General features: G+C 39.5%; 1 protein-coding gene across 2 annotated transcripts in view; it reads right to left on the reverse strand.

Annotated features, from left to right (window-relative positions):
• The window catches only part of LOC103025397 (transcription initiation factor TFIID subunit 4), a 152,224-nt gene that overhangs the window by 88,560 nt on the left and 45,361 nt on the right, over positions 1-18,303 (reverse strand). For both annotated transcript variants that reach the window (XM_022679898.2, XM_022679897.2), the window contains 2 exons: positions 17,354-17,523; positions 2,473-2,603 (listed from right to left, as the gene is read on the reverse strand). In XM_022679898.2, coding sequence (XP_022535619.2) covers positions 2,473-2,603; positions 17,354-17,523 — 301 coding nt within the window. The remainder of the gene's footprint in view (positions 1-2,472; positions 2,604-17,353; positions 17,524-18,303) is intronic.

Consider the following 18,303-nt stretch of genomic DNA (forward strand, 5'->3'; position numbering starts at 1 on the left):
GAGAGAGGGAACAATGAGACTGAACAGACAGACTGTAACCAAAAGTTTAGATTTGCAAAAACAATTCTTTCCTTTTGGACTTTTGTTTATGACTCACTTCAGAACACATGTAATGTCGCATCCAAACCTCAGAGAGCTCAGGTGGAAACTAAAAGTTTGTGGGCAAACAAAACGTTAACGCCATAATTAAACGTGTTTATTTCAGAAACGCGCCCTCAATCTTTCTCTTGTTCTCCTATTACCTCATTCTTTCCAGCTTTTCGGTCTGTTTTGAGTGAAGAGGTTGTGTGTGTGTGTACGTATATCCGAGTGAGTGTGTGTGTGAGCAATATGGGGATCACAGTGGCACTGAGCTGAAAGACATCTTAGATCCACTCGTTCACCCCCTCCCTCCCTCCTTTCTCCCTCCTCTTCTCCCTCGTTCTTTTGTTGGGCGCTGAGGCGGCGTGCTCCGTCGTGGGTCGCTCCTTTGCTCCCCCTCTTTTTCCGCTGATGCTGACAGAGTGGCTTCACAGGGCCTTGTGCACTTCTAACGCACCTCATTTCCAAACCACAAAACGAAAAGAAAAAAAAAAACGCAACAAAATACAACACAGAGGAAAAACACAGAGCGGCGTAAACGAGACGCGAGCGGCCGCCACACGGCGACTATCTCCGCGGCCCTGCGTGCAAATAAACAACTTTTTAGAAGCCTTTCAAGCCCGGCTCCTCCCGTCTCGCCTCTTTCTTCCACAAGCAGGCAGGAGGGTTTCGTTCCGCGCCCTTTGAAAGGAGCAGCGTACGTGGGGGGCTACAAACGATCCCACGGAGCGCTCACTGCCACAACGTATCTGGAAAAAGTTGAGACTTTTTCTTTTTCGATCTCAGATGGATGTTTATCCGTCTCCTTTCTGGCCTTTTAGTTTGCGGTTCCAAAAGTTCTGGGCCAACATCTCCTTCTAAACAGAACCTGCCTCTGCTTTTCATATCTCATCTCGTACTGAGAGCTCTGGCACAAACATGGTCCTCACATATTTATGCTAAACTTTCTGAGAAGCCACCTCAAGAAGCAATATGATGTTTGAAATGATTTTTGTTCCAGTTTGCTGAAACACTGCCAAGCACAATGGAATCCAATGCAGCAGAGCAAATGTAATTCTGAAATACTGCTGTACTCTTCTCAGGAGTTTTGAAATACAAAATAATTACAATGTGCACATGCATGTACGATTTGGTGTCAATGAAATCTGCTTTAAAAACATATATTTAGTTCATATTTGAAACAAAACCATTTAAGTTTTGATACGATACCAAGTTTAAGTTTTGGTCCTATTATCCTAGACTTCCATCCGTGGCTTAGTATCCAGGAGAGAATAACTGGCCTTGCTCTTTCTCTCTCTCTGGGTGGGTAGGATGGTCATCCTCAGGTATTAGTGAGAAAGATTGAGCCAAACACAAGAATAAGACAAACTCCAGCACATCATCAGGTCCGCAGAAAGGATCATTGGTGTAAACCTGCCAACACTTCAGGAGATACACACCAGCGGGGTGAGGAAGCGTGCTGGCAAAATCACGACTGACCCCTCACATCCTGGACATCACTTCTTCCAGACTTTTCCCTCTGGTAGAAGGCAAAACACGACACTCTAACAGCTTCTTCCCCAAAGCTGTAGGACTTCTCAACCTCAGTGGACACCTCTGAGTCTCCAAACCTCGTAGAACTGCACTGACTGGATTTTATATTTTGCTCCCTTGCACGTTGCTTATGTGCACAGCTGTAATGTTAACATCAACTGCAACATTATTTGATATAAACCTACCTCAGCATATTTGGACACTATTATATTTATATGTGTACAGTATAGATTTTAGTTATCTTATACCGTCTATTGTTCTTCAGTGCTCCTTATTCCTTTAGTAATTTTAAATATATTTTTATTCTATTTTTATTGTTTATTGTACCTTCTTTCATAGTGCAATGTTTGTCAATAGTCTGTGTAACTGTTACAAGTCATACATGTGTTGCTCTCACCAAGCCATGTATGTGTAATAAAGTGATTCTGATTCTACTGTTCTCCTGCAAGAGTGTTAAGCTTGAGTTATGTTACAGTACATCAGCAGCAGTTACAAAAGATGTAAAAGTGCTTTACGTTTCTTGTAGAAAGTACAAAATGATGCCCAAACTATACTACGTTTGCGAGATTTGCAATACTATAACTAAGACGATAGCATTAGCTAGGTAATACATTCAAAGTTAGCTACTCATATATGCAATATATGAACTAATTTGAGGTAAATAAAAGCAATCTGTTAATACCTGTATCTGCTACAAATTGTTAATGATGTAAGTTGTGATGGAATAAGCAGGGACATTTTAGAAATTACAGTAAATAAAACAAATTATCCAGAATTATATCAATGTTACACAAAAAAAATCTTTTCAGGACAGTGACTCGTAAAACCTCCACCAGAAAGTTCTCCCTCTCCACTCACCTTGTTGGAGTCCATCCTGTGCTGGGCGATGGATGTGACCTTCTCCAGCACTGTCCGTAACCGTGACTGCGTGGCGTGTGAGATGAAGTTTACTGCCTCCAGAGGCACCTCCGTCACTCCGTACTTCTTAGCTACGAAATTTAAAATACAGGAATAGATTTCAGAGCCCCTGAGTATCTTTTTTCACAATCAATCCAAAATCATCCTACTGACAAAAACAAATGAAAATCATCTGTCCCATTAAGTTTACCTAAATACACACAAAACACACATATATTTGTCACCATATGATGTCAAACATTGATAACAGCGACACGATTATACTTTATTTTATTATAAAATGTATGTTTACCAAGTGGTATTAAACTTAGATATAAAACAAAACAGTAAAGTAAACTAATACAATATAAATTAAATTTACTGAAAAAAGAGAGTTAAATAACATTTTCTAATCTAGTACAAACCAATGTGATGGACTCGTTTATTTTAAATGTACATGTTTTATATTTCTTTAAGTCTCTCATCACTTTACTCAGTATAAAAGCACAGTTCTACTTTTAGCCAGTGAGTGGCGCAGTTCAACTGACTACTGTTGCCACTTTTGAAGTTCCCCAGGTGACTGACGCATCGACTATATGTTGAAATCTGCAAAGACTATATGCCAAAGGTATTTAATTAGAATTCAGTATGGTCCGGTTAGAGAAAATTACATCAGTCCAAGGTCCGGACCAGTGTTAAGATATTTTGAACTTTATGCAAATGAGAAGCGAGCTGAGCGGTAACCAATCAGCGCCACGCGGACAGGGCTTCAGCACCACACACACCACAGGCTGAACTACAGCGTGAGAAAACGGAGGAGAGGCTGAGTACAGCCTTTTTAGGCTTTTTTGTGCTTTATGTTACCTCTCTGTGTGATTACAGAGACGGAGGACCATCTAGTCCTGAACTGGATGTTTTAGCAGAGTTCACCGGCCGATAAAAAAAGAACAGGGTCTCATTCATACACAGGACTGAACTACAACTCTACATATTCTTGCTGGTGGTAGATAAACTGCTGCTCTTTCAGGAGACACACCCAAAGCGGAAAGAGAAAGGCGGAGAAAGCGATTGGGAGCGATGCCGCGTCGCTGCAGAGTGAACAAGAAAAGTTACGCCGCTTTAAATGAACTCTGTCAGAAGTAAATCCTTCTCTGTAGTTTATCGGTTTGGTCCGCATTGGACAATGTCTGGGTCCGGACCCGGACCGTGGTCCGCCTATTAGTGACCCCTGCTATATGCTAAACAACTGGAAAACGCCCAGTCATTTTCAAACCAGAAAAAAGTCTCCTTAAAACTGCTTATAACCATATTTTACAAAAATTCTCCACTCAAAAAGGGCTCAAAAAATATCATTAATGTATGTGCTATTTTTATCATCCCCTGCACAGTGGGACGTTGTTCTTCTGGAGGGCAGGACTTTACAGACTAAACTCAACAAAAATATATCAGTGGTACTGCGAAGTAACCATAACAGTGAGGAAAAGTTTTAATTCTCTCATTCTTGATGCAGAGCTGCAGTAAAAACACACAGACTGAGCAGCTGTCTGTTATGTAAGAAAATGTTTACTAAGGTGCAGACTTCTGAAAACTTTGTTTGTCGTTTGGACACAGAATGTACAGTATACTGATGAAGAGATGTATAATGACTTTACAACATCCATTTAGAAGTTGTCTGACCAGAGGAGGATGGGTCCCTTCTCTTGGTTTCTCTAAATGTTTCTATCTCCTCCAGCTCTGAGGGAGATTTTCCTTGTCTCCGCAGCTCACTGGAGGTTCTGTATTGTATGTTCAGTGTTTTGTCTGATTCTCTGTGCTGCGATGACATTTCTATAAAGCTGCTTTCTGACAACATGAGTTTAAAAAAGTACTACACAAATACATTTTATTTGATTTGATGTCAGTCTTCTCTTGGTAATCCGACTTGGAATGCACTTTTGAACTTTTGAACAGATAAAGCAAATTTTAAAAGCTCTCCACACAAACGTACAAACACTGGAGTCCCTGGTGTGTTTGTACATAGTTTCTGAACTATTCTTACACTTTGTATTCTCTGTTTTTTGCTGTATTGCCTGTCAGCTGATTCCAGATTTCCCCCTGCCCTCTGATCTTTTGGTATTTTGAATTCTGTGCTGACCCAGGATTGTTTTTGGACAGCTCTTTTTGTATTTTTGTGGCTGCTTGCTTCAGTAAATCTTGCTCTTGGATCCTGAAACTGTGTGATTTGTTACAGACAGTGAAAGGTAAAATTGCTCATAGATGTTTTTCTTCTGGTCTTTTTTGCTGATCCGTAAAATGGTCTAATCCATGACTCAAAAACGTCACCCGATCTAACCGTGAGCTTTGTGATCCGTTTCGGCACAACTGGACAGACTTTATTTCAAGTTACTGCAACTTAAACAAAGAAGTGCTATTTTTTTTGGTAAATCTAGGTGTCCCCAAACCTTCTTACATATGGACACATGGACTACATGTAACCTGACTCTTTATAAATGTATTATATAAAGAAAATGCACTCATACACTACAGATAAGACACGCATTCCTGACCAATGTTCTTATCTGGGACACAATACTCGATTGCTTAACAGCCCCCAATCCCTCCAATAAAGAAACAAGTCCTCATAATACATGTTTCAAGAGCTGCTGTACTGTATATGTGCTAGGAATGTGAAAAGTCTCACAAAATATCATACAGCATCCTCATTAACGCACATAGCCGTAGGAATGCTACGTGAAGCTGATCTGAAAGAAGAAAAAAGAAAAAAAAACAGAATTAAAAAGCTCCTTTCTGCCTTTCCTGTGTGTTAACGTGGGTGACCACCTTCACTTTAGAGGATAATTAGGCTTCCTCGCAGCCATCCACTTCCAGAGGTTCGGCACGCAGGACTCCAGTCTTTGGTTGGTTACTATCTTGTTACATCCTTTTATTTCATTTCCAAATTAACATAATTTCCCCTTCTACTGTTCTTTTAAGTAAATCACAGCAATTATTTAAATCAGCCGTTCCGTACGTACAGTGCACACTTCCTCAACAGCCTGAAATGGTGAGATGGTGAAAAGATAATGAGTGGCAATACAGAAAAATCTAAGAAAAAAAAAAAAAAAAGACTTCTTAGAAGAATGAGACAAGTTGTGCTGTAGTCAAGAGTCCAAATTAAAACCAAGACCAGAAAATGTCGATTCCAAGTCAAGACCAAACCGGTAGTGACTGAGACCAAAGGCCTCATGTATTAAAGGTGCGTACGCACAAAAACATTGCGTAAGCCATATTTCACGCTCACGGTCAGATGTACTAAATGTGACTTGAATGTGAAAAAGTGCGTTTCCCCACAACACTTTCATTTCAGGCGTACGTATGTTTCTAATGTGTTTTTGTCATGTGGCGACACTTAGAGGCAATGCATTGAAATTAAAACTATTAAGATATCTTTCACGCACACATTGTAGTAAGCCATTATTGGGTAAAATAAAGTAAATTAATGAGACGCTTACTGAAATAATCATTGAATGTGTTTCCACTTAGCCTAGATGATATAAATATGCTTAAAATGTTGCACTGGGTATTTGTTTAATTACTTAGAAGATAACATTATACTCTGCGTAATTGAGGGAGGAGACATGGCAGGTGTGATGTGTTCGTGCACTTGGCTTAATTTCAGGTTGATTGCGATGTACTAAGAGAAAGTACTTGGGATTCTGCCTACGCACGGTTTGATAAATCCGGATTTTTTTGTGCGTACGGAACTTTTCAGCTCTGAACGTACGGAACAATTTAGTAGGAAGTCCACGCAAGTCTATACTATAACATTAAGTACATGAAAACAATTAACATAGAAACATAAAATAGTGTTTGTCCTTCACAATCCCCTGACCTAAACCTGGTGGTTTGGGATGAGCTATACTATTGTTCAGCACCTCCAGAAACTCCTTTAAGATGCTGAAAAAAAACTATTCCAGGTGACACTCCCTCATGAAGACACTGAGATGAAAATACCAAGAGTGTGCAGATCTGTCCTCTGTGTGATACTAGAAGAAGTTTGTTTTACATATTTTGTTTGCAGAATAATTCTGCATGTGTTCCTGTATAGCTTTAATATAGTTAATATAAATAATATAAATAATATAATATAGTAAAAATTATAAATATATATATATATATATATTGAATGAGAAGAGGTGTGTCCCAACTTTTGACTGGCACTGTATATTTACAGTATTCTAACTATATATTTCACTATATATATATTTTTTTAATCTAACATTAAGCTATATATATGACAAATATCTCAATTTCAGTTTCACTTTAACATTTTAGCAGACAGAAGCACTGAACTCATCTTTTTCTCCAACACTTTACGTGTCCACCTCATTCGAGACAAAACCAATTCCAAATATGACCGAGACGAGCTTAAGATCATCTTAAAATCGGTCTCGAGACCAGACTTGAGTACGACAGCTCTCTCTAGCAACAAGGTAATCATCATACTTTGGAGTTTCCTGCCGCTGCCGATCCAGAAAAATCAACAAAAACACAGCAACACAGTCTAACTCACAATCAAAGCAAAGGAAACAGGAACATTTTCCTTCTTGGGAAAACATATTTGTAACATCTGTAACAGCACGTGCATGTACAGTTCAGAACACAGAGTGTTTATTTGAATCTAATTTACTTTTGAGGTCAGAGAGTTGACGAGTCCAGCCCGAACACAAACAAAGAACGCAGGAAACACATGCCCTCAAATATTGCCAAAAATCAACTTGTCATCCTCTCTTCCCAGAAGTGGACTTAAACGTTAACCCCCTGAGGCACTGCTTTCAGTAACAGCATCACATGCTGGGAGGAAACCAATGCTGAAAACTGATCCTAGGTCAGCAGTTATGGTGGCAACCTACAAGCTTAGGCCTCAAAAACTGGGCTTGGCTTGTTATAGGTCCAAAAATGTCGGTTGATTTTGGAGACACACCACAGGGCTGTTTCGAGGCTTTTGAGGGCCCAAAGCAAAATGGGGTCCCCCAGCCCCCCGGCTCCTTGGACCACAGCACAAAACCTTATGCCTTAACGCCCCACCCTGCCCCAGAATCTGTTTTATATTTTACATGATTCAAAGTAGCACCTTTTGCTTAGATAGAGACCTTTTGCTTTTCACATCTTGGCTGGATTTTCTCAGTCAGCTTAATGAGGTAAAGTCACCTGGAATGTTCAGCTTTCAGTTAACAGCTGTGCTGAACTCATCAAGAGTTAATTACTTGAATTTCTTGTCTCTTAATGTGTTTGAAAGCATCAGTTGAGAGGTGTAAAGTTGTGAAGAGGTAGAGTTGATGGTATACAATGAATAGGCCTATTTCTAATCCATATTATTTAAAGAACTACTCAACTAAGTAAAGAAAAAAATACTTTAGGAGTGAAGGTCTTTAATCTAAAAAACAAAAACAAGAACTTTGAAAGTATCCTCAAGTGCAGTCAAAAATGATGGAAATGATGAAACTGGCTCTCATCAGGACCAACTCAGGAAAGAAAGAACATGAGTTACCTCTGTTGAACAGAATAAGTTCATCACAGTGAACAGCTCCCCAGATAAGAACCATGTAAATGTTTCTTCACAGCGTATTTTGGTTTGTTTAACACTTTTAAGTTACTCTATGATTCCTTTATGGTCTGGATGACTTTAGCATTCATTTACAATTTAGGGGAAAAAAAACTAAATCACTGAATAAGAAGGTGTGTCCAAACATGAAAACTGGTAAGGTAGGTACATACTTACTTACTTAAACATATCAGAGAAATTTGGAGTAACCAAATATTTTTTGACTGTGGAAGAAAACCCACATAGACATTGGAAGAACATGAAAATCCACCCAGACAGGGAATTGAACCCAAGAACCCAGTGCTAAAAGGCAAACATGCAAGCCACCAAGCCAAAATATCGCCCAACCTGTCTGAACGACCGTGTTTATGATATTAACGTTTCTAGTGTATGAAATGTCAACACATACTGTAAAACATTGTCTACTCTGTGCTTTGCCTGTGTTGTTTTTTTTAGGCTTGTTGTGATCGCTCTATAGCTGTGTTTTCTGAACTGTACTGTTGTGCTGAGTGTCTCCGGTGAGACAGCAGCGTGTCATCAGTTAGTTTAGACAGGCTCTGCAGACAGCTCCAGCTGTGAGAGAGTGCCATGTTCAGCCACACAGTAGGGACCCGGCAGTGGCCTCTTTCATACACAACAAACAATACAGACCCTCCATCTTCCTGCTGGAAGCAAGGAGAAAAAGAAGAGCTGTGCACACCAGCGTCAGGAGGGGGGTGATCTCAGTGTGAGTTAAGGTAAGTGAGCTGATCTTAAATCTGTCAGATCATCTTAGGGTGTACTCACACTAGGCAATCCGAACCGTGCCCGGGCACGGTTACCTCCCAAAGCACGGTTCGTTTGGCTAGTCTGATCGCTCCGAACCGTGCCCGGGCACGGTACGCTGAACCGTGCCCGGGCCCGCTTGGAGAGGTGGGCCCGAGCACAGTTCACTTGGACCCGCAAACCGTGCCCGGGCACGGATCAAGATGGCGTCAGTGATGCGACGCTACTGTAAACGGAGGACGTTTTATACACAATTCTGCATAAAATATTTTTGAAAAGGGTTCTAAAGAGCACCATAATGGTTAGTGTTACCCATAATAAATTAGGACTACTATCTACAAGTCCTAAACAACAAACACATTTTATTATTACTTGAGTTTTATGTTTCGCTCCTTTGGTCACTATTTATGTATATAGCAAGTACGTCTCTTACCTTACTGATGAACGTGAATTGTAGTCCGCGAGTAAAGCTGCAAATTTCTCCCTGGATGTCTGTTGCTTGTGTAAAAACCTTCTTACACGTGCAGCACGATTAGCAGTAAATCGCTGTGTTGCACAATCAATGAATCTCTGGTTCAGTTGCGTATTTGCACGCCCAAAACGACTCCAGAGAAACAAAAACAACAGTACAATCCTGAACTCCATTGTTTTGCGCGCACATACTGTTCTTCAAAACAAAAGTCACCTGTTGATGACGAAAGCGTGCTCGGGCACGGATCGTTTAGCGCAGTGTGAGTGCAGACCTGCGGGGGAGTGGGGAGGGGGCCGAACCGTGCTCCGGCACGATTCAACCCAACCGGGCCTAGTGTGAGTACACCCTTAGACTCCTGTGTGAAGGCTGATCTAAACATACTAGCTTCAAGAATCTCAGATCTCAGAATCTCAGAGAGCTAATCTTAAAATCTAAATCTGAGAGCTGAACCTAAAAGCTTTGATGAGTTTTTTACAATCTTAAATCTGATATAAGAATCTTATATCTGATGTAAGAAACTTAGAATGGATAGGTTAATCTTAAATCTTAGATAGTTAATCTAAGATTCAGAGCTGATTCCCAAGTCTTAGATACAAAAACTGATTTTAGATAAACCTTCTGAGAACATACTCCTTCAGACATAATCATAGTAGAACATAGAAACTTTGATCTGAGACTTGTTTGTGTTCTTAGTTCTGATGTAAAAATCTTAGATCTGATGTAAGAATGTTAGATCAGATGTAAGAATGTTAGATCTGATGTAAGACTGTTAGATCTGATGGAATAATCTTAGATCTAAAAGAAGAATCTTAGATCCTAATAAAAGACTTCAGGGCTGATTTAACTTTGAATGGTAGATGTGAGATCTAAGAGCTAATCTAAGATTTGAGAGCTGATCTAAGATTTGAGAGCTGATCTAAGATCTGAGAGCTGATCTAAAAGCTGATCTAAGATCTGAGAGCTGATCTAAGATCTGAGAGCTGATTCAAAATCTGAGAGCTAATCTAAGATCTGAGAGCTGATCTAAGATCTGAGAGCTGATTCAAAATCTAAGAGCTGATCTAAGATCTAAGAGCTGATCTAAGATCTGAGAGCTGATCTAAGATCTAAGAGCTGATCTAAGATCTGAGAGCTGATCTAAGATCTGAGAGCTGATTCAAAATCTAAGAGCTGATCTAAGATCTATGAGCTGATCTAAGATCTGAGAGCTGATCTAAGATCTAAGAGCTGATCTAAGATCTGAGAGCTGATCTAAGATCTGAGAGCTGATCTAAGATGTGAGAGCTGATCTAAGATCTGAAAGCTGATCTAAGATCTAAGAGCAGATCTAAGAGCTAATCTAAGATCTGAGAGCTGATCTAAGATCTGAGAGCTGATTCAAAATCTGAGAGCTGATCTAAGATCTGAGAGCTCTTTCAAAATCTAAGAGATGATCTAAGATCTAAGAGCTGATCTAAGATGTGAGAGCTGATCTAAGATTTGAGAGCTGATCTAATATCTGAGAGCTGGTCTAAGATCTATGAGCTGATCTAAGATCTGAGAGCTGATCTAAGATCTGAGAGCTGATCTAAGATTTGAGACCTGATCTAAGATCTGAGAGCTGATCTAAGATCTAAGAGCTGATCTAAGATCTGAGAGCTGATCTAAGTTGTGAGAGCTGATCTAAGATCTGAGAGCTTATTCAAAATCTGAAAGCTGATCTAAGATCTAAGAGCTGATCTAAGATCTAAGAGCTGATCTAAGATCTGAGAGCTGATCTAAGATCTGAGAGCTGATCTAAGATTTGAGACCTGATCTAAGATCTGAGAGCTGATCTAAGATCTAAGAGCTGATCTAAGATCTGATCTAAGTTGTGAGAGCTGATCTAAGATCTGAGAGCTTATTCAAAATCTGAAAGCTGATCTAAGATCTGTGAGCTGATCTAAGATCTGGGAGCTGATCTGAGAGCTGATTCAAAATCTGAGAGATGATCTAAGATCTAAGAGCTGATCTAAGGTCTGAGAGCTGATCTAAGATGTGAGAGCTGATCTAAGATCTGAGAGCCGATTCAAAATCTGAGAGCTGATCTAAGATCTAAGAGCTGATCTAAGATCTAAGAGCTGATCTAAGATCTTAGAGCTGATCTAAGATTTGAGAGCTGATGTAAGATCTGAGAGCTGATCTAAGATTTGAGAGCTGATTGAAGATCTAAGAGCTGATCGAAGATATGAGAGCTGATCTAAGATCTGAGAGCTGATTCAAAATCTGAGAGCTGATCTAAGATCTGAGAGCTGATTCAAAATCTGAGAGCTGATCTAAGATCTGAGAGCTGATCTAAGATCTGAGAGCTGATTCAAAATCTGAGAGCTGATCTAAGATCTGAGAGCTGATCTAAGATCTAAGATCTGATCTAAGATCTTAGAGCTGATCTAAGATTTGAGAGCTGATGTAAGATCTGAGAGCTGATCTAAGATCTAAGAGCTGATCTAAGATCTAAGAGCTGATCTAAGATCTGAGAGCTGATTCAAAATCTGGGAGCTGATCTAAGATCTGAGAGCTGATCTAAAATCTGAAAGCTGATCTAAGATGTGAGAGCTGATCTAAGATCTGAGAGCTGATTCAATAACTGAGAGCTGATCTAAGATCTGAGAGATAATCTTAAATCTCAGAACTGATCATCTCTCAGCTCCTGTTGATTTAAAGTCATTTACAATGTTCTCATTGAGGTCCTCCATCAGGTCAGTATCGCTCAGCAAGTACAAATCCACCTTTGTGTTTGTGTATCACTAAGTGTGTGTGTGTGTGTACACGTGTGTTTTCACACTTGTGCTCTGCCTGAGCAGAGCTGGCAGACTGAGGGGCCTCCGCTAGTCTGCTGTCACCCTGGAGCTTTCCTCACCCAATCACTGACACAAGCCCACCGCCTTCTACCCAGCAGGGGGCGCCTCGTCCTCCCCCTCTCCCCCCCTACAAACACACACACCAGCACTCCAGAGCCCAGCGCATTTCCATTCTGCAAGCAGCCCGGCGCTCAGGGGTGCACAATAACAACCACATGGAGGTGTACTGTAACTGCAGCAAAGCCTCGGGCTCCTTCACATCCACCGCACAGGCTTAATTGAGAGCCAGTGCATGCTGAGATGGAGAGAAGAGAGGAGAGGACAGGAGAGGAAAGCAGAGGAGAGGAGAGGAGGAGAAGAAAGTGATGAGAAAGGACACGTACAACTGTGTGGTATTTAAAGCAACTTTGTAATCATGTACGAAAGTTAACAAGAACGCGGCATGTATCCTGTGTTTCATTTTCAATGTAAAAGTCAAAAGTATGTCCAGAAAAACTGAAAAAAAATCACCTTAAACATTTTAGACTCTTCCTCAGGTATGTCCTTATAAAAATACACTCATTGTAAAAGACATGGTTGCAATAAAGTTGCTCTCCAGAAGGAAGATAAAGGTTACCTGGTACAATAAATGATAACAAATTCAGACTAATATGGGCAACTCTTGGTCAGATGAACACAGTTATATTTGAGAAGTAAAATTATTTTTTTAGGTTTTAAAGAAAGTGTGCAATAACTATTTAAACTAAATTCTAAAATCTGCTATTAGCTACAGTGCACTAGCGAGCTGGAATTCACTACAGGAATCACTGAAGCTCAGCTCGCTGGGATCACTGAATCATTTTAAACTTTTAGTTTCTAATCACCATCAGAAAGCCTGTGACTGTTTTAAATTACTTTTTTATTAGTTTATCTTTTTTTTGGTTATTTTTTAGATTTCTATTATTATTTATTTAATTTAATTTATTTTTTTGTTTATTTATTATTACTTTTATTTTTTATTTAATTTTTTATTCTTGTTCTTAGTTCTATTATTCATTTAATCACTTATCATTTTTAACATTTTACTTAACTTTTACTATTATCTATTTACTTATTTTATATTTTATAATTGTTTTACTTTTTATGTGTCAATTTTTTTTTTTTTATGGTATTTTAGAATTTTCTGTTTTACATATATATTTTTATTAAATGTTGATTTAAAATGAGTACTTCTTTTTTTTATTATTTTTTACTATTGTATTTCTTATTATTTCTAATTTATTAAATGTGTTCAATCCCTTTGCTGTTATAAAGGCTCGGCAACATTGTAAATAAGGGTCACCCTCAATGTTTTTTCCCCGAGTGAAAAAAAAGGTTGATTGATTGATTGATTGATTGAAATTAGGCAGGTGCATAATTTTGGGCACCCCGGCATAAAAATTACGTCAATATTTAGTAGATCCTCCTTTTGCAGAAATAACAGCCTCTAATCTCTTCCTATAGCTTCCAATGAGAGTCTGGTTTCTGGTTGAAAGTATTTTGGACCATTCTTCTTTATAAAGCATCTCCAGTTCAGTCAGGTTTGATGGTTTCTGAACAAGAACAGCCTTTACGCTTTAAATCACACCACAGATTTTCAATAATATTCAGGTCTGGGGACTGAGATGATCTGAGATGATCATTCCAGGACGCTGTACTTGTTCCTCTGCATGAATGCTTTAGTAGATTTAGAGCAGTGTTTAGTGTTTAGGGTCAGTGTCTTGTCGTAAAGCCCTGGTGCTTTACCTTCAACTTTCTCACTGATTCTTGAACATTGTTCTGGAGAATCTGCTGATATTGACTGGAATCCATGAGACCCTCATCTTTAACAAGATTCCCAGTACCGGCACTGATCACACAGCCCCACAGCATGATGGAACACCACCAAATTTTACTGCGGGGAGCAGTAAAGTGTTTGTGTTGGAATGCTGTATTCTTTTTCCTCCATGCATTAATAACCGCCCTCCAAATAACTCAATTTTAGATTCATCAGTGCACAGAACCTTATTCCAAAATGAAGCCGGCTTGTTAAAATATGCTTGAGCTTTAGCATACCTCAAGCGACTCTGTTTGTGGCGTGTGCTCAGAAAAGGCTTCTTTTGCATTAATTTCTCTCCCATACATCCTCTCCTTGTGTAAAGTGTGCTGAATAGCTGAATGATGCACAGTTACTCCATCTGCAGTAAGATGATGATATAGGTGTTTGGAGCTCTGGAGGTCTGTGGGTTGACTATGACTGTTCTCATCATCCTTCTCCTCTGCTTATCTGAGATTTTTCTTGTTCTGCCACTTCAGGTTTTAACTAGAACTGTTTCTGTGGTTCTTCCATTTCCACACTATGTTCCTCACAGTGGAAACTGAGAGCTGAAATCTCTGAGATTTTGAGATTTTTATATCTTCCTCTGAACTATGATGTTGAACAATCTTTGTTTTCAGGTCATTTGAGAGTTGTTGTGTTTTAAGGCTCTAATGTTGCCGCTCTTCAGAGAAGGTTTAAACAAGAGAGAAACTTGCAATTGGCCATATTAACCCTTTCTGATAATTGGATTCACCTGTGTATGTAGGAAAAGGGTCAATGGGCTTACCAAACAAACCATTTTTTTTTACACATTTTGAATTATTGCACACTTTCTGTAAATCCTATAAACTTTATTTCACTAATTAAATATCACTGTGTTCATCTGTGTCTTTAAGTCAAACTTACCATAAGCATAGCCTACGCATACTCTAGGCATAGCCACATACTCTAAGACATAGCCTACGGTGTAGCCTATGCTGTAAACATAAATTATAATTATAACAAAATTATAAACATTTTTTAAAGTAACCAAATCACTACTGAATATTATTACTGTTATTATTCCTTTATTACACTGAAGTAAAAATGAGAACCCTCAGACCACAGAGCAGTGGAAACATTCAAGGTCTCCTTCAGTAATATGCAGCTCCGCAGCTAGCCGGTCCTTATGAGAAAAGCTGAGGCCTGCTGGTCTAGCCTCAGTCTTTGATTTGAAAATGAAGAGGAAAGATATGAGCTGCTTTCGTATCAGAGCGCTGCATTCCTGCAGTCCACAGGACAACCTGACAGCGAGTCTTCAAACGGCAGGCCCATAAACTATTCATGCCGTGGCCCGCGGATTAACTGACGGAGCCGAGCGAGCCACTGCCAGAGTCATTAGACCAGGAGACGAGCCTGTTAGGAGAATCACTGCATTCACTGCATTCAAAACACACACCCTGCCAAAAGCAATGCACAGCACCAACACCAACTGTTGTCTGTGCTGATGATGACACGACAGATGCAATCACAAACGCTAAACAAATACGAGGAAAAATAAAGCAAAAATAAAACAAAGCTAAGCCAAAGAGGGGTGAGCTGAAAGAGGGAGAGTTGCTCTTTCAGCCGCGAGCGTTTCGAGCCTGGCCTACATTCAGCAGAGATGAGTTTATGACGAACAGAGTGAGCAGCTCTACAATAACCACTGATCATGCTGAAGCTAATGCTCTTATGGCTGACGGGGAGACTGACAGTGCTGAAGATGATGGAGTCTCCTCTTAAAGGTAAGTGGTAAAAATAAACATGATAAGTAAACTTCTGGAAATAAAATATTATGTGTGGGTGTGTAGTTGGTTACTTGTCTCAGTTTTCCAGTGGAGCTATATTATACATAACTTTCATTTTATTTTAAGGCAACTGCTGACAAAAATTTAACAAAACTAATAATATTGTGTATGAAAAGCTGCAGAATTAGTATTTATTTTGTATATTATATGTACCTTCCTAAAATATTTTTTTGGCAATTTGTGGCAATTTTTGCCTAAATCATCTCATCATGATGCTGCATGACCACCTGTGGTAAAATTGCCTACACCTTCAGTTAATCAGATCATTTGATTCTACTCCTTTTAGATAAAGGCCTGTGTCAAGAGTGTGACAAAATAATATTTTGACCCAGGCTATTTTAATAGCTTTAGAAGACTGGGCTAACTTCACTGAACTCAATTTTATCAAAGTTTAGGTTTTAGAAGACTGATGAGCCCAATCCCTTTTCTCTTTTGTATCCCTACCCTTTGTTTTTGAGTGTAACTCTTCCCACTGGAACAGTGTTAGAAGGGGAAGGGGTGAAATCCTTCCTCTTAAGAAATGGGACAACCCTTTAAGCACCCGATACAGATATATAACTATATAGCAGTGGAGCGCTAAAGTTCAACAACCTAGCTGCTGGATGACTAGTTAACTTTAATGCATCACTCAATTAATTATTAGTGCCCATTCTGTAATTTCTCTGTGATGGGGAGCTGAAATTAGCTTTTATTAGCTTTTATTTCATTTTATTTTTACATTGCACCTTAAATGCTCCAGCCTACACTGTTGCAGCATTTAAGGTGAAGCGGAAAACTTAGCTAGCTAGCTACTGAGAAGAAGTACTATAACTTTTTATGCTTGTTATAAGAAAGATGGCCATAAAACATTGCCATAGCCATAAAACTACACATGAAACTATGGTAATTTAGTGGTTATCGTAATTTTTAACAAGGTTGCTCGTACCACTATCTTGCCAGTGATTCTCTTCGTGTTCTGTTTTTAGGTGTCTCTGAAAATTTTTAGTTTGAAGGGATATGTGGCCCTAACACTCCCTAGGGACACCCTACCCCTAGGCCTGCACATGCTATACAGAGGGGAGGGGCTAAGTGGTAGGGCCAAAGGGTGAACTGGAATTGGGCCATGGTCTCTGGACTCCAACTGTGGGAAATCCACACCGATGCCACCGATGTGGCTGACAGTAATAATGGAACTCAAATTCAAAATTCAAAATTTTCAATCACAAAAAGAAGCTCCAAAGTTTGCGGGTGTTTCCACAAAGTCCACAAGTCCTGCTTCCTCTCCACACACTTTACACTGATAGAATGCACACAGACGCCCAGTTTTGATCACTTTGACCATGTTGCTGCATCTTGCTCGACTAATTTAATGTTTTAATCGTTTATAGGTTGTCAGAAGCTCTTTCCATCTGTTCTCCACTGCTTATCAGTTTTTCTTCCTTCTGCAGGATTGGCCGAACTTTAGACAGTTGTTCTGTCAGTGTGTGTATGGTGATCACTATAACAGTGTGTTAGAAGTGTCTATCTGGGTGTGTCTATCATGTCTGTCTGGGTGTGTGTGTGCACGTTTGAGTGTTATACCTGTTTCCAGGATGCGCCGGTGCAGCAGACCCGTAGGCAGGAAGGCCTCGTCTTTACACGATCTGATCTGCGTTCCCACCAGCTCCGAGTTGGTTGCTAAGATACGGGCACTCTCTTCATTCAGGTTGACCCCAGCCATAGAAGCCACATCGTTGATGTCGTCGTCATCCCTGAAAAAGTTATAGAGTTTCAATTTAAATCCGAAAATGAGAATCATATAGGGTTAGTTTTCTAAACTGGGAAAGAGTCTGGTCTTGGACTAAACAGAATTTTGAATGGAGATTTTAGTCTAAGACTAGGTTTAATCCCTGTCCAGGAAACTGACCCATAAAGCATGTAAAACAGCAATATAAGTCACAAATCACTCTCTCAAAGCAATCTGTTTTTCTGAATTAATTAAACAGTATCCAAGATTTTCATTTCACCCAACAAGTGTCCACTTAGCAAGACCAGTGCAACCATCTGGAATAACATAGCAGCCAGCTAGCATCCATCTATAGCCTCACCAATGCATTCACCTGGGATCTCCGTCCTTATTTCCATCTTGAAATTAAATTACAATAAACCCACTGATGATCACAAACAAATACGTAGGATAGAGGAACAGATAGCAAAACTAATTTAGTGGAAATGCTTTAATTCCAGCTGTTGCTGAAAATATCTTCATGCATTTCCATAGAATCGCATGGGCAACTCTATGCCCCTATCACTAGCATTGTAAGCTTGTTGGGAGCATTGTCTAAAAGCTTGGGGATAATCAAGAAGGGCTATTCCACAAAAGTTTGTAATCGTTACCATGTTTCACTACAACCCAAGTCCATTTTACATCAGATTTCTCCTTTAATAATATACAGTACAGGCCAAAAGTTTGGACACACCTTCTCATTCAATGCATTTTCTTTATTTTCATGACTATTTACATTGTAGATTCTCACTGAAGCACCAAAACT

This window comes from Astyanax mexicanus, chromosome 9, assembly GCF_023375975.1.
Source record: "Astyanax mexicanus isolate ESR-SI-001 chromosome 9, AstMex3_surface, whole genome shotgun sequence".
Taxonomy (NCBI): Eukaryota; Metazoa; Chordata; class Actinopteri; order Characiformes; family Acestrorhamphidae; genus Astyanax; species Astyanax mexicanus.